Here is a 15,506-nt window from a genome sequence, read left to right as displayed (position 1 = left end):
AATGGTCCATGTACCACTTAACACACCTTTTAGAATGAGTCAATGTTCTATAACATATATAAAGATAAACGTGTGTGTATACACGTGCATATACACACAAGCTCAAATTATTCATTTCTTTTAACGTTCAACTTGTTTCCTTTTCACTTAATCTACTATTCATGACATTAACATAAAACTACTTCATTTCTGGCAGTCCAGTAGGTGGCCATTCCATTAGCTATCTAACGAATTTACTGTGTTTTTTAAATACAATATTTATATCATTTTTGTATGCAAATTTCCAGCAACATTAAACATAAGACTTAAGATTACTTTATAACTCTGCAAATTCATTATCTACATAACAGGAAACATCATTTCGAACTGGGGCAAGGCATTGGTCAGGTGGCTCCTTCATATGATGATACTCGTAGTTTATACACAATTCTGAAACATGGAGTAATTTAGATTGACATTTTTCCCTTTTCAAAATTCAAAATTAAGATTTAGGTTCACTTTTTTCCCCACTCCTCCAAACACCAGCTATTTTGGCCCCAACTGGGTATCAGAAATGGGTTACTATTTAACTGCTGTCCTAAATTCTAGAGTCCGTGAAGGGTTGGTTTTGACAACGTCTATCTAGGTTCTGAGGCTATAAGGAGCAATAAATTACCTAAAATCCTATGTGAGTGTGTGTGTTCAAAAATTACTTCAGTGAGGCTTATTTTAAGTATATATAGTTTAATATAGGATTAAATGGCATGGTGGAGAGCATGGACCCTGGATTCAGGCCACCCCAGTTTTGAATTTTGGCTCTACCCACTTCCCTACTGTATTTATTGTTAGTTCAGAGAGTTCACCTAAGGTTTAGTTACGTTATCTATGAAAAGGAAGAGGAACGATGGTTGCATTAAGTGCCAAGCATACAACGAATGCTCAGTCAAATGGCGGCTATTTTTGGCCGTTACTACGAAGATTATCTTTAGTCATTGCCTATTGCCTTGACATTCAGTCACTGCAAATCGGTCAGCTTTAAAAAACTGGCTGCAAAGAGTTGTGTCTTCTGACAATAGTAGTGCCTTGATAGCGAAATAGGTTGAAGCATATTATGAACCAGTCTGATTCACAGACATCAAATAATAATTTAAAATAAAATAATTATATTTATATTTATATAATTATTTAATTTTATTATAATTATATTATAATAAACATAGTAGAAAGCACTTGCTATGTCCTAGGTATTTGTTCTCAGAGCTTTGGATATATTACCCCTTTTATGCCTCCCAGCTGCCCGCTGAATTAGATGTTGTTACTATTCCCATTTTACAGAAGATATCTCAGCTGAGTGTTCCACAGGGAGAAAGTTGTGGAGCCAGAATCTGAACCAGGGTTAGGGTTCCAGTGTCTATCCACCATTCTATAAGGACGCTATGCCATCCTGTGTCAGAACTATAGGTTCAGGACCTAAAATTTTCGTGTGTGTGTGTGCGCGCGCATGCGCGCGGTGTATAGTTTTGGCAGTCTGGTATTAAATTAGTTTGACTTCCAAAAACAAGGAGATTCTGAGTAGCAGGGAAAAGAAATCCCCAAACCTGACAGATGGTGATGTATGTGATGTTTGCCCCAAATAAAAACTCCCAGGTGAGCGTGCCACAAATGAATAATAAACATGAATACAATCAAACTGCCTTCAAAACAAAACATCCTAAGTAAATAAATAATGAAACAGCGTTTGGATGCTTCAAGTCAAGAAGAAAAAATAACTTTATTTACCCCAAAAGTTTATTTTTCCCAAATTATAAAGATTTTAACCGTTTTGTTATATGTTCCAAGCTTTTTGTGCTGTTTTTATATTTAATTTCATTTTTACAGCAAAATATGTTTTGCCTGTATGGAAAGGGCACCAGGGAAGTTTGAGACAATTATAAATGTAAAAGAAGCCAAAATTCCAATTTTTTATTGGGAATAAGAGTCTTTTTTTTTTAAGATTTTATTTATTTATTTGACAGAGAGAGATACAGCAAGAGAGGGAACACAAGCAGCGGGAGTGGGAGAGGGAGAAGCAGACTCCCCACAGAGCAGGGAGCCTGATGCAGGGCTCGATTCCAGGACCCTGGGATCATGACCTGAGCTGAAGGCAGACGCTTAACACCTGAGCCACCCAGGTGCCCCAGCAATAAGAGTCTTGAAGATACAAACTCCTTTTCTGCTTTGGCTTGATAAAATGAGTTTTGGAAAAAATATAAAATATACTCTTAACACTCGTGGAGGAGTTTTTGTTCTACTTACTTTCCTAAAATGAAGAGATCTAAAATACATATCTACCTTTTCCAAGCTTCAGTTACTGTTTGTTTGGAGGAAAGTTTTATTCCTTTGCCATTCCTCTCCTTTTAATGACAGAGAACTCTTGGTAACCATTTCCAAATCTGTTCGATGTTTTTAGGAGGAATGAGTGAATTCTTGTGCTTGAACTCATTTTTGTTTGCAAAGAAGGAATAGAATGTACTCATTCATTACTAGCCATGACAGTGCTGGAGGAAATGAGGTCTTGGCTAAAAGTATTTAAACATCAAAGTATTGCATTAAATAAAGAGAAGCTTATCAATTTAGAAAAGCAAAAGCAAAATGCCTATACACATTGCTTCATTTTACTGCTTAGCTAAAATACAGTCTCTGTCTCATATTCTTCATTTCCTTTCTCTCTCTCTTTCTTTTTTAAAACAACTCTTTGAAAATGGAAAAACATTTTTAGTTTAGGGGTCATAAAAAAAAAAAAAAAAAGGCTAAGGGCTGGATTTGGGCCATGGAGAATAGTTTGCCAAACCTTTGATTTAGAGTCTAAATCAAGAGATAATTATGATTATTAATTTTCTTAATCTCTGATGAATTTTTGCCTGAACAATTCATTTTTAACTACATTGAGCCTTTCCAGTGAATGCTGTGGGGACGGACAAATCATTTTCCCTCTACTCTTTTAGGTTCTTGGTTGAGACACCCCTGTTAATAAAAAAGGCAGATTAACAGGAGAAAAACACACAGAAATTTAATAGCACGTACACCTCCTTTATACATGGGAGAGACCCAGGAAAACCAAGTAACTCCCTGAAATGGCCCAAGACACCCCCTTAAATACCAGCTCCAGCTGAAGACAAAAGATGTTGGGGGGTGGGGGAGGAAAGGCCAGTTATGGGAGGTTTTCAAGAAAAGCAGTCTTAAAAGCTCAAAAGCCCCCTTAAATCAAGCGCATTTAAGTCCTTGCCTTCTCTACTAATAAGGGTTTTAGAGTTATCCTTCTCTTCCTGGTATAGAGAGGGAGACACATTTATAAATGTGTCTCCTCTTATAACTGTAAATATCTCTTATAAAAGGGCAACTTTTACTTGGTTTCCAGATATTCTCCACTATCTGCTGTTTCTTAAAAATAACCAGCCTAGTGGTGCCTGGGTGGCTCAGTCGTTGGGCGTCTGCCTTCGGCTCAGGTCGTGATCCCAGGGTCCTGGGATCGAGCCCCGCATCGGGCTCCCTGCTCAGCGGGAAGCCTGCTTCTCCCTCTCCCACTCCCCCTAATTAAGTTCCCTCTCTAGCTATGTCTCTCTCTCTCAAATAAATAAATAAAATCTTAAAAAAAAATAAAATAACCAGCCTAAAATAATACCTATGTCAAGGAGGTATATTTTGTTTGGGGTGGCACATTCTGCTCCCCTGCAACAGTTCCTGACCAACCTGGTAGTCCTACCATATCTATAGTTTAAAATATAATTTAAAAAAGAGCAGCAGTTTACCAGCATTCTTTCCAGGGTCACTTCTTTCTTGAGCTGGTCAACTTCCATTTTCAATTTGTCTTTTTCTGTCAAGTCTTCAATATTGATCACTGGCATCTTTTGGCCTGCTGAAAAAAAAGACAGTTCATACACCCAAATTGCTGCACATGCTTCAAGTCAATATTATCCAATCCTTCCCTCAGCTCTTAACTTACTAAGTGAACTGTTTCTTTGTTTTAGCTTTCTATGATAACTGATTTCTTATGAATGCTCTCTGAACAATTCCAGCACCACACACCAGCCTTGCGATTTTAAAGCTTCTTTATAATCTTCACTAATATGATTAAACCAAGCATTTGACTCTAACCACCTGCTAGTAGGTTTGTGGGGATGTGGGGAGAGGTCAGTTTAGTCAGCATATAGTCTTAAATATCCAAAGCCTCCCCTTTTCCCTGTTTTTTTTGGGGGGGGGGCATGGTGTAAAAGGTTGGGTTTCCAACCCCCATCTCTAACACAAGAACCCTCCATCATATGATATGTGCCATTTAAGTTAGTTTGAGGTCATTCTGAGGACTGCCCATTAATCCCCTAAATCGCTAGAGTATTTAATCTGGTATTAACAGAGAACTATACAAAAACTGTTACTATAAGTTCCTTATAAATATAATAGGTTGACATATGAGCCAATAGAATGGAAATACAGCAAACAACCTCATTAATCAGAAATAAACTAGCATATTACTTAGAATATGTCTCCAAACAATACCAGGAAGTTCCGTGTAATTGTCACAATGGATTGGAAAGCAATTATGACCAAATGTAGCAGGTTAAAGGTGACATAGTGGGTATACTGACGGACCTCATAAAAGAAGGATCTTCTGCACTCTCAGCAATCTCTTCTCCTTAATTAGATCAATGGGCAATGGAGGAAGATGGTTTAGTAGCTGGTGGTACCCATATGCAATTGTCTGGGAAAATATTTCATTGTAGCCAAGTGGCATCACACTTAAAATCTCTCCTTTTTTGGTTTTCTCCTCTTCTCCTTTGTCTCCCTGGTCCAATTTTTATAATGACCATATTTTTATGAAAGTAAACATATTTAGGTCACATGCTATTTCAGGGAACAACATTGCATATTTACATAAAAATACTCTGCTAATAACTTATCAGCAATTAACTTATTTCCTTGTATGATATAGTGTCATCATTCCCAAAACCTTTGAGGAAATATTATTTCCCTTCTCAATCTTATAATAGACTCTTCTTCTCTGGGAAATAGACATTTTAACATATTTTTAGGGGTAAATGCCTAAATATGCCAGCACAGATACAGAAAAGAACACTCTATGAGTACCCAAAGTCAATGTTTCCTGTACTTTTTTATTTTTGCTTTTCTGTTCTTACCTTAAGAAACAAGATGACAACAAAAAGCTTGTTCCTTCTTGTGTAATTATTGTTGGGTATTCGAGAGCCCATGTGCAAGTTCATTCTCCCCTTCCTTCTCACTGCCTTCAGAGACTATCTGTAACCATTCACAAGCATATCTACCTCTGTTGATCATTTTTAGCTGTTGATATTATCCTTTGCACATTTCTTCTCCATCTTGGAAAACTAATTCCACTTGGCAATGGCTCTAACACTTCAGTGTGTATAAGAACTGCTTTAGGAACTTGTTAAAATATGAGCACAATCTAAGAGGTTTTGATTTGGAATAGGGCTTAGGGAGGGAAAAATGAAGGGGGGGACTCAGAGGGGGGAGACGAACCATGAGAGACTGTGGACTCCGAGAAACAAACTGAGGGTTCTGGGCGGGGGGGATGGGTGAGCCTGGTGATGGGTATTAAAGAGGGCACGTACTGCATGGAGCACTGGGTGTTAAACGCAAACAATAAATCATGGAACACTACATCAAAAACTAATGATGTAATGTATGGTGATTAAAATAACATAATAAAACAAAATTTAAAAAAGAAAAAAAAAAAAGAATTTCATTTCCTCTGTTTCAGAGAATCCCTACCATGTTATTGCCAATGAAATGATCACTCTTTGGCTCTTGCTAGGGGTGTGGCCCTCACCAAGTTACTTAACTTCTGTGCCTCAGTTTACTAGGAAATCGGAGCAATGTGATTAGCTACACTGTAGATTTCTTGAGAGGAATCAAGATTGTACAATGGTATGTGGCACGAAACAAGTGCTCAGTACATGTTAGCTGGAGTACCCACTTATTCTGCACCTCTAGACTTTCAAACTGTGCTGTCTTACATGGCATTTTCTGTTAGGTGGCTTTATAAGTGCTCTTAAGGGATATCATGTGGACCTGAGCTGGCTCCTTTAATATCATGCATAGCAGATGCTGTTGGTGCCCTTCCTAGACCCCTTTTCCAGGGTGGGGTGTTCATTTCCCCAGCAGGTGCACGTGTTCATCGCCAAGGGCAAGCCTTCTGCATAGGTTTGTTCTTGGCTGATGGGAACCACTTCAACTGGTGATGTCTGGGAGATTATGCCTGCAATTGGCCCCTATGGGTGACCTGTAGCACAGGGCTGGCTGAAGTGGGGTTCTAATAGCTCAGACCAGGTGCCTGTGGGCTGAAAAACCTTGTAATTGAGAACCTTCCAGAGCTCCCCATGGGGTCAGGATAAGCTAGACATCTGAAACTACACCTTTGCTTACCTTCTGCTTCATCTTGCTTTCTACCTTCCTTCAGAGATTTCTCATGAGAGCTCATCCTTGATAAATCACTTGGACAAGGATCCTTGTGTTAGGCACTGATTCTAACAAATCTAAGACACAATGGGTTATAAGGACCTTTATAAGAGCATCTATATCTTTCATAACTTTTATGTCCTTATTCCTGCCTATCGTTCAATATATGAAAGAGAATCATGGAGTGTAGATAAAGTCACTTGCAACCTATGTCATAAATATTCACCTAGCAAATAGGAAGAAGTGCAATGTACCTAACTTTAATTTATTGACAAATGATCTCCAAGCTCTAAAATTTAATAGTATTTTAAGTACAACACATTTCATTTGGTGGAGGTGAATCTTAGAAGATGAGACAATGCTTGCCGAACTTGATGTCACGGGACTTGTACGAGAAAATTCAAAGAGTGAGGATCAAAGCTCTAACCTCCCTCAAAGACAGCCAGACACACAGAGAAGGGCAGTGTATATTGTCTGCATGGAGCCCCAAGGCTCAGAGTTGCACTGAAGAGTTTAAATGAATTCAGGTATGGCATAATCTAATCATCCTTAATCCCATTTTACAGATGAAATAAAGGTGGACCCAAATCATAAAATGGGTGGCAACAGAGCTGGGGCTATAACACAGGTGTTTGGCTTTTTGGTCTGGGGTGTTTTCAACTCCAGAACGCTTCTCTCTGTTACCCTTTCCAAATTAGTGGAAAAGAATAGATTTGTTTTGTCATACTTTAGAATTACATTGAAAGAAGGCACAGAATTGGGAAAACAAAAGGCACTAAGCCATTCTGTCATATTTCCCGCCGTACCTGGGCAGCTCAAAGCTTCCAAGTTGAGCCACCTCTCTGCAGGAAGTTCTAAGAGGGGCTAGGTCATATTACTGGCACTATTACCAAACATCCTTACCCCGCTGCCACCAGAATATAAAAGGGGGACTGAAGACGGAGACCAACAAGCTAAGGCAACATTTACAGCTAACTCGGGGCGGGGGGACATACCCCTCGAAGTAGAAGATATTTGCCCTTTTACTCCTTCTTCCATCTTGCACTACTCTCAGGGGCGGTAAGGTCCAATATAGCAAAGAGAAGAGGACCGGGAGAAAGTACCTCAGAGTTGAACCCCATTCAGAGAGCAGTGGTTCTCTGTGGGGGGAAATACTGCCCCCTCCAGGGCCTTTTGAAAATATGTCAGGTTGTTTATGGTTTTCAGGGGTTTTGTGGGTGTGAGTAAGGGACGTAGGGAAGATAGAACTATGTAGAGTAGCTTAAGTGTCTCCCTAATATCTTCCATTAGCTTTCTGGCTAATCTATTCTAGAATTAAAGTGGGCTAGTATAAAGTTCAAAAGCTACCTGCTTTCTGTTTGTTTTTACACATTGTAGGTAAGTATATTTTGAAGTAAGGCAACTTGACAAAATATTTAACTTATAAGGGCTATATTAGTGGAAATTATGAAAATTATTTTTAGAAGTCCCCTGTTTTATACAGTGGATCAATCGCACATTCTTTGAAATAGAAATGTTGCTAACACACTTTAAATACTTTGATTTATAAACATTCCATTTGACACATTTTTTTCAGTAACAAATCCACTATATTATGTACAATAAATTTGCAATCATATGGCTATAAATTTTCTTATCTTGTACTATTCTTTTTCATCCTGACATTATACCTAGGACTATAAAAATAGCTAACATTTTATTCATTCATTCAACAAATATTTACTGAATGCTATTATGTGCCAGACACTATTCTAGATGCTTGAGGGTAGAGCAGAGAATAATACAGAAAATGTTGCCCATGAGGAACATACATTCTAATGAGGGAGAAAGACAATAAGCAAGATAAAATGTACCGTATATTATATGGTGATAAGTGCTAGGGGAGGTATAATAAGTAATTTGTTTATTCCACAGACACTTATAAGATCCTATTTTCCATAAGTCTTGCTCTTAGCACTGGGAAACAATGGTGACTACAACAGGTAAGTTCCTGCTGTCACAGAGCTTACATAATTGTGAGAGGATCAGACAAGTGAGACAAAAATGAATAAACATAGTGATTTCAACTGATAAATGCTATAGTTTATGATAAGGAGTGACTAGGATGTGAAGCAACATCATCTAGACTGATTAGAGGAAATGCCAGTGGGACCAAGACTGTCAAGGAGGAGACAGTGAAGGTCAGGAGATGAGCATTTCATGCAAGGAGAAGGGTTAAGCAGAGGGAAGAGTGCATGCAAAGGACCAGAAGTGGGAACAGATTTGTCGTACAAGGAGAACAGAAAACACAGTGTAATGAGTACAGTAAGAAAGAGGGAGAGTGATGGGGTGAAGTCAGTCTGGGAGAGAGCAGCCAAGTCACATAGAGTCACCCAGAGGAATGGTGAGGAATAAAGTGAGGCGCTAATAACGAGTTTTGATTTTGAGAAGTGAGGTGTTCTGACATGGTCTGATGTGTTAAAAACACTCTGCTAGGGCGCCTGGGTGGCTCAGTTGGTTGGGCGACTGCCTTCGGCTCAGGTCATGATCCTGGAGTCCCGGGATCGAGTCCCACATCGGGGAAGCAGGGAGTCTGCTTCTCCCTCTGACCCTCTTCCCTCTCGTGCTCTCTATCTCTCATTCTCTCTCTCTCTCAAATAAATAAATAAAATCTTAAAAAAAAAAAAAAACCACTCTGCTGTGTGGGGTTGAAGGGGAACAAAAGTGGAAACTGGGATTTTATGTAAGAACCTAACATAATAGTCTTTTAAGAACAGAGAGATTTGAACAATATTGGTGGCCATGGATATAGAGAAATGTGGCAGATTAAAAATGTGATTTGGAGGTAGAATTGACAGGACTATTGATGGGTTGAGTGATGAAGAGATGGGAGATGTCAAGAGTGATTCCACAGTTTTGGGCTTGAAAAGTCTAATTAGAAGTGTCATTGACAGAAAGAAGGAATATTGGGATATATGACCAAGACTTCAGTTTAAGACATATAATATTTGAGATGTGTATTAGATATCCAAGTAGAGATACTTAGTAGATACAAGTGTTTGGAATTCAGAGGTGAGGTCAAGACTATTACACAAATGTGTGTGTGTGTGTGTGTGTGTGTCTACTTGAAATCACATAAAGTACAGTTAGAAAAGAGTTCTCAAGGTTGAGCTTTGAGTCACCCCACCTTTAATGGGCAGGCAGAGGAGGACAGATTGAGAAGGAATAGTCAGCTAAGTAGGAGGAAACCAGAAGAATGCGGTAAAGTAAAAACTAGAAGAAAAGCATTTCAAGGATGAGGAAGAATTTGAAATTGTTAAATACTGCTGAGATGGAAAAATGTGGTCCTTGGTGACCTCTGCGGCAGCTGCTTTAGGTGTCATATGAATTGAGAGGTCCAGTGCGATGTGGCAACATGATTGAGGTGCTCTTGACGGAAGCGCTTCCTATTCTTCCTCTTCCCAATGTGGAAGTTGAATTGGAGTGCAATGGGGGAGGGGGGGAAGGGGAGATGAAGAAGTGGAGGCAGATAATGAAGATAACATTTCTGGTAAGTTTTGCTGGAAAAGGGAACAATGAAATAAGGCTCTAAGAGGAAAGGGATAGAAAGTCAAATATGAACTTTAAGTTCGGGATGGAAAAAAAAAATCAGAGATAGAGCACTCCAAATGGCAACTATTGAAAGAACCGATGTTGCAGAGGAGAGAAGTCCTCAAGAAGGCAAGAGGTGAAAGGATCCAGAGCAGGAGCTACCGGGTTGGTGTCTGGTTGGACCAGGGCATGACTTCGATTGTAAGGGAGGGGAAGAGAGTGCCGGAGATCCCGCAGGCTAGTAGGAACAGCTCACACTTCTCTGGCTCATTCGGTACACCTAGTCCACGCCAGCGCAGTCAACTCTTTTCCAATACAGACATTTTAGTTTGACTCAGTTTGTTTCCTTGGCTAATAGTCAAGAGAGGGAAAAAAAATAGTGAAATGGTAAGAGTCTTAGGAGAGGTACTGCTCTTTCAAACTGCAACTATGGCCTCCCCCTGCCCCCAAATGGTAGGTTGTCCCTTCTGTGTGACTTAAGATACAAAAGCTTTGCTACATAAAACTAGAACAAACGAACATATGGAGGGTTTACGACAGACACATAAGTAATGTATAACATGTGATTTGGGCTAAGGTATAAAAGTGACAATATTTTTGTAAGAAAGAGTGTCTTTATACTTGAAAGGTCAAGGTCCATTACTTTCTGCTAAATATAACCCTGAAAGTAAGGATTTAGTGATTAACTCTCTCAGTCCTTTAATCTGATTATTAACTTCGGCAGATGTTTCTCTTAGAGCATTATAGCAACGTATTGAAATTGTAGTGATGTTTGTTCTTAATTATAAACTTTATGTTTGAGTGAGAAGTCTGTAATCTAGCTGTCCAGGTACTGAACTAAGATCATGAGCACGTGTTACATATAATAAGCCTGACTTCGGGCCCCACTAATGTGTAAGAAAAAGAAGCTTGTACAGTGAGTGAGACCAGCGCATCAGGATTCAGACAGCCTGAGCTAACTGTGTAGCTTTGACCAAGTCACATATTCACCTAAAGTTTCAGTGCTCATCTGCAGAGTGGGGAGAATAAAGTATCACCCTCAGTGGTTATTGTGGGAGATGTAATGAGTTAATGTACACAAAGTACAATGTAGACTCTTAATCAACGTCATATTCATTATTATAGTTATTGCTATTCCCACATGATATACAGACATTAGGGGCAATTTTCTCTGTCTTTCCCCCCTTCCTGACATGCCACTCTCTGGTGGATTGGTAGCCCAGGCTAAAATTCTGGGCAGGTGGTAAGGCCATACTGTGCCAGAAACATCTTGGATAAAATAGTCCAAACTCTGTCCCAACCTTCTGGGTGCCCTACGAGGTAAGTATGCGGCAATCTGAGTAAGAGGAAATATGGTCTGCCTCTTAAGTAGGCATGACTGTTGAGTGAACCTACATCTAGGTAGAAGAGAAAGGGGGTTTCTGAGATTCTGCCTTCCTGCAGAAGGCAATGCTTTGCTAGAATCACAACACCTTAAAAAAAAAAAAAAAAAAAAAAAACACGACCAAAGCAACCAGCTGTTGAAGGAGTGAGTCTCTGTGTCCCATAGGCATACAAGATATAATGTTAGATCTGTTTGTGTAGATTGGCTTTTGTTTAGAACTGAGCGCTTTCTAAAATTTTATTTCCTCCTCTATGATCCCATAAAACCTAGTACATATCTTTAATATTGTACTAAAAACACTATATTGCAATTGGGTTATGTGATGTTCATCTGTCTACTCTATTGTGCTATGAGATCCTTACATGTTATTTGTCTTTGTATTCCAAACGCCTAGCACCAGGTTTGGCACATATTAAATAGTAATTCTGCTTATTTTAAAAATATATGGACGAAAAAATGACCACGGTAAGAGACACATTAAATACCCCATTATATCATTCCCCCTAAGGAGAATAATAATAATAAAATTAGGCATAGAGAATGTCTCATCGTGTTACGTGGCTCCGCCTTATTATACAATGCTCACAGATGCACTCTGTTTCCGACAGAGGGCGCACTAGAGCAAACATTTCCTAGGTGACCCAACTCACTTCAAAAACACCTTGTCGGTGAAGGAGTTGCCTAAACTTGAACAAAATCCTCGTGATCCCTAATCTCTCAGAAGAGATGAACTGCCTTTCTTATCAAATGTGTAAAGTTCTTGGTCGTGCCAGCTGGACTCACTTCAGATTTTATTTTGGCTTAAGCTAACAGGCAGTGAGAATTTTGTTTATTGGTGAGTTATCAATGTTAACTCAGTAAGTGACTATGTTATATAATATATATCCCCAAATTACTGGGGATCAATTCTTCTCATTCATTTATGAGCTAAACATGCCACCTCTCTCTAAGGTGTCTGACAGAGAAGACGACCATCTGCCTCAATCCTCCCCTTAAATTCACGATCACTGTCCAAGCATGTGTGGCTCTCAGAAGATAGAACATCATACCCAGACTTGGAAATTCTAGGAGCTAATTCTAGGAAATTCCAAATCAACTTCATATCTTTTTTTTTTTAAGATTTTTATTTATTTATGAGAGAGAGAGAGAGAGACAGGGGCAGGCAGAGGGAGAAGCAGGCTCCTTGCTCAGCAAGGAGCCTGACGTGGGACTCGATCCCAGGACCCCGGGATCATGACCTGAGCCGAAGGCAGACGCTTAACCGACTGAGCCACCCAGGCGTCCCCTTTTTTTTTTTTTTTTTTTTTTTTTTTACAGGGCCGGGAGTGGGATGGTGAGAAAGAACAGAAGCACGGATCTGACACATGCACAGGTGTTCCTGAAATCACTGTAGCCTCTGTGTGTTTTCATTCTGGTATTTACTGTTCTGCTCTAAGGTCTCGGTACAGTAGAAAGAGTCCAGGTATGGGAATGTTGGGAAGAATACAAGGCTGAATATCAAGAACCTCGGTCCTAGTCTCAGCTCTGCCAACAACTAAGGTAAGTAAACATGACCAGGTCTCAATGTATAATTCTGTAAAATGAAAATAGTGGAATAGACGATATCTATAGTTCCGTCAACACTCAAATTATGAGAACTCCATGCCTTATTTCACAGAACTCCAAACTATTTTGAACTTCAATTTTTAGCCACAGCCACTAAAGCTATTACTTGGTGTAACAATGACAAATCAATCTGGATGACTGTTCTTTGCAGTTCCCTCCAGCCTTGCACTTCCTGTTGACTTTGGATAAAGGAATTCTTTTCCTTTGCTATGTGGTAACCTTTTGGCCTAGATACTGGTTTAAGGATACAGAAGTACTGTGACATCCCTATGGAGGCTGGTTGCAGTGGTCACATGGCTCCTTCCACATGGTCCTAAGGATAAATTCAGTAATTTAAAGTAGTCCCAGAAAATTTAGATTCCCCTTACATTGGAAGATATCCTTTTCATGGATATAAAAATACTCAAGTGGTTTGCCATTAAGAGGTGTGATTTCCTTCCTGATAACTTGGCCTGGTCATTTCAAACTTCTAACTGTCCCCACTTGTTGAATTCTCCTTCCCTGTCACAGGGGTGTTAAAGATGCACCCTATTTGGCATAGAATAAAGGAAGGAAGTTAACATTTCTGGAGTACCTCTGAACATGAATTTTGCCCTGTGTCCACAGACTCTATACCACAGAGGGGTGAAAAGCCTGATTTTGGCCCTTTCCCCACTCTCCTTCCCCTCCAGGTGTTCCAGAGCATCCTGAGTCCTTAGCAGGACTAAGGACTCTGCTGTGGCTGAAAGAACCCTAAGCTCATTTCCCCAGAAAAAACCATCATGGAGTTACATCTGACTGTGTGACAGCTTCCTAGGCAGAGAGGTGGCCTCTGAGCTCAGCTAAAGAGGAGCGTTGGTGAGAGCAATGTCGCAGGCTCCAGTCCTACAAGGCCAGTTCACGGTGCTGTTTCCTGACTGTGGCTGACACTCCATCTTCAAGTTTTGTGCAAAGGCTCTCAATGGGAATCAAAACATGGATAATCAGGCTGGAGTCTGTGTCTGTGTGTAAGCCGCTGAAGCGCAACCCTGTGAGTGCTTAGGCGCTTGGCCTTTAATCCTCATAACACCCATGTAAAGTACCGTCATTATATCCATTTTACAGATAAAGAAACTGAGGCTCAGAGAGTTTATGTGACTCTCCAAAGGAGCAAGGAATACAATTCATTTTCCCATTGCATCATGCAATTTCCCAAAATTGCCTGCCCTAATTCAAAAGATTCCTCTTTTTTGGGGCGCCTGGGTGGCTCAGTCGTTAAGCGTCTGCCTTTGGCTCAGGTCATGATCCCAGGGTCCTGGGATCGAGCCCCGCATTGGGCTCCCTGCTCAGTGAGGGGCTCTTCCACTCCCCCTGCTTGTGTTCCCTCTCTCGCTATGTCTCTCTCTGTCAAATAAATAAAATCTTAAAACAAAAGATTCCTCTTTTTATATGAAGCAAAAGATGATCAAAAGTACCAGCACCTGAGAACAAAGAACAAAAGTGACAACAGTCAATGCTGAGTGACAAGTTTGAATCAGTCCTTGAATTTATTTTAGTCCATATGGGAGATATATTTAATCATATTCAGAAGAATGAAAATCATATTCAGAAGAATGAAAATTTGAAGTTGAAGTAACTTTTCTCCTGAAAGTGATACTGGCTGTTTGGTAAAACTTCCCTCCCCTATTAATGTTTGGGAGGGGCTCATGTGATTCTTCCATGAATGCGTCTTTCCAAAACTAGCTGGCTATTTCAGTGGTTGGCATGCTAGAGCCAGTTCAGTCTGGCTCTGGCGAACCGATTGTACCTACCTATTTCCAATTCTGGTAGCTTGAAATTGGCCATAATGGGAGTACTTACAACACGGAAATCAGTAAACTATACAAATCAGCATACCCCCTCTTATCCTCCCCCACTTCGTGAGAGCTGGTTATTAAACATTTGTCCTTACATCTTGGACTGTTAATCATAGATACCTGGTAATCTGACAGCATCAGTAACACTGAATATTTCCAGGACAGGCTAGTTTTCTTAGGAATAGGATTCTATGGCATGACATCAGGATAATTGAAAACTGGCACAAGGGATAGAGTGTGCAAAATGTCCCAGACTATTTTTTTTAAAGATTTTATTTATTTATTTGATAGAGAGAGACACAGAGAGAGAGGGAACACTAGCAGAAGGAGTGGGAGAGGGAGAAGCAGGCTTCCCGCCGAGCGGGGAGCCCGATGTGGGACTCGAGCCCAGGACTCTGAGACCATGACCTGAGCCGAAGGCAGACGCTTAACGACTGAGCCACCCAGGCGCCCCAAAATGTCCCAGACTATTAACTCACTGTGAGCATAGGGTTTCTCAGAAACTTTGAAGGGAACTCCTGTAAACTCCTTCCAGATCCTCAGGAGAAGCCAGGAATAATTATTCTCTTGAGAATACAACAAGAGGAAAATCCAACAAGAGGAAAAACGGGAGGAAGACACAGTCATCAAGAGAATTCATTAAAATGTTTGCCAAAAACAGCTTCAATATTTCATGTGAAATC

General features: G+C 40.0%; 1 protein-coding gene across 2 annotated transcripts in view; it reads right to left on the bottom strand.

Moving 5' to 3' along the window:
* The window catches only part of GNGT1 (G protein subunit gamma transducin 1), a 311,312-nt gene that overhangs the window by 6,796 nt on the left and 289,010 nt on the right, over nucleotides 1-15,506 (bottom strand). Inside the window, exons 1-2 of one of the 2 annotated variants that reach the window (XM_073898831.1) lie at nucleotides 4,458-4,477; nucleotides 3,768-3,871 (exon numbers count right to left, since the gene is read on the bottom strand). In XM_073898831.1, coding sequence (XP_073754932.1) covers nucleotides 3,768-3,863 — 96 coding nt within the window. In that variant the 5' untranslated portion in view covers nucleotides 3,864-3,871; nucleotides 4,458-4,477. Of the gene's footprint in view, nucleotides 1-3,767; nucleotides 3,872-4,457; nucleotides 4,478-15,506 lie in introns of those variants that run through there. The other variant, XM_073898832.1, reaches the window with a different exon arrangement.

This window comes from Callorhinus ursinus, unplaced genomic scaffold (assembly GCF_003265705.2).
Source record: "Callorhinus ursinus isolate GAN/ISIS: 27379988/994484 unplaced genomic scaffold, GSC_fseal_2.0 scaffold12, whole genome shotgun sequence".
In the NCBI taxonomy this organism is placed as follows: Eukaryota; Metazoa; Chordata; class Mammalia; order Carnivora; family Otariidae; genus Callorhinus; species Callorhinus ursinus.
The sequence above is the reverse complement of the archived record's forward strand: the minus strand, read 5'-3'. Positions and strand labels throughout refer to the sequence as shown.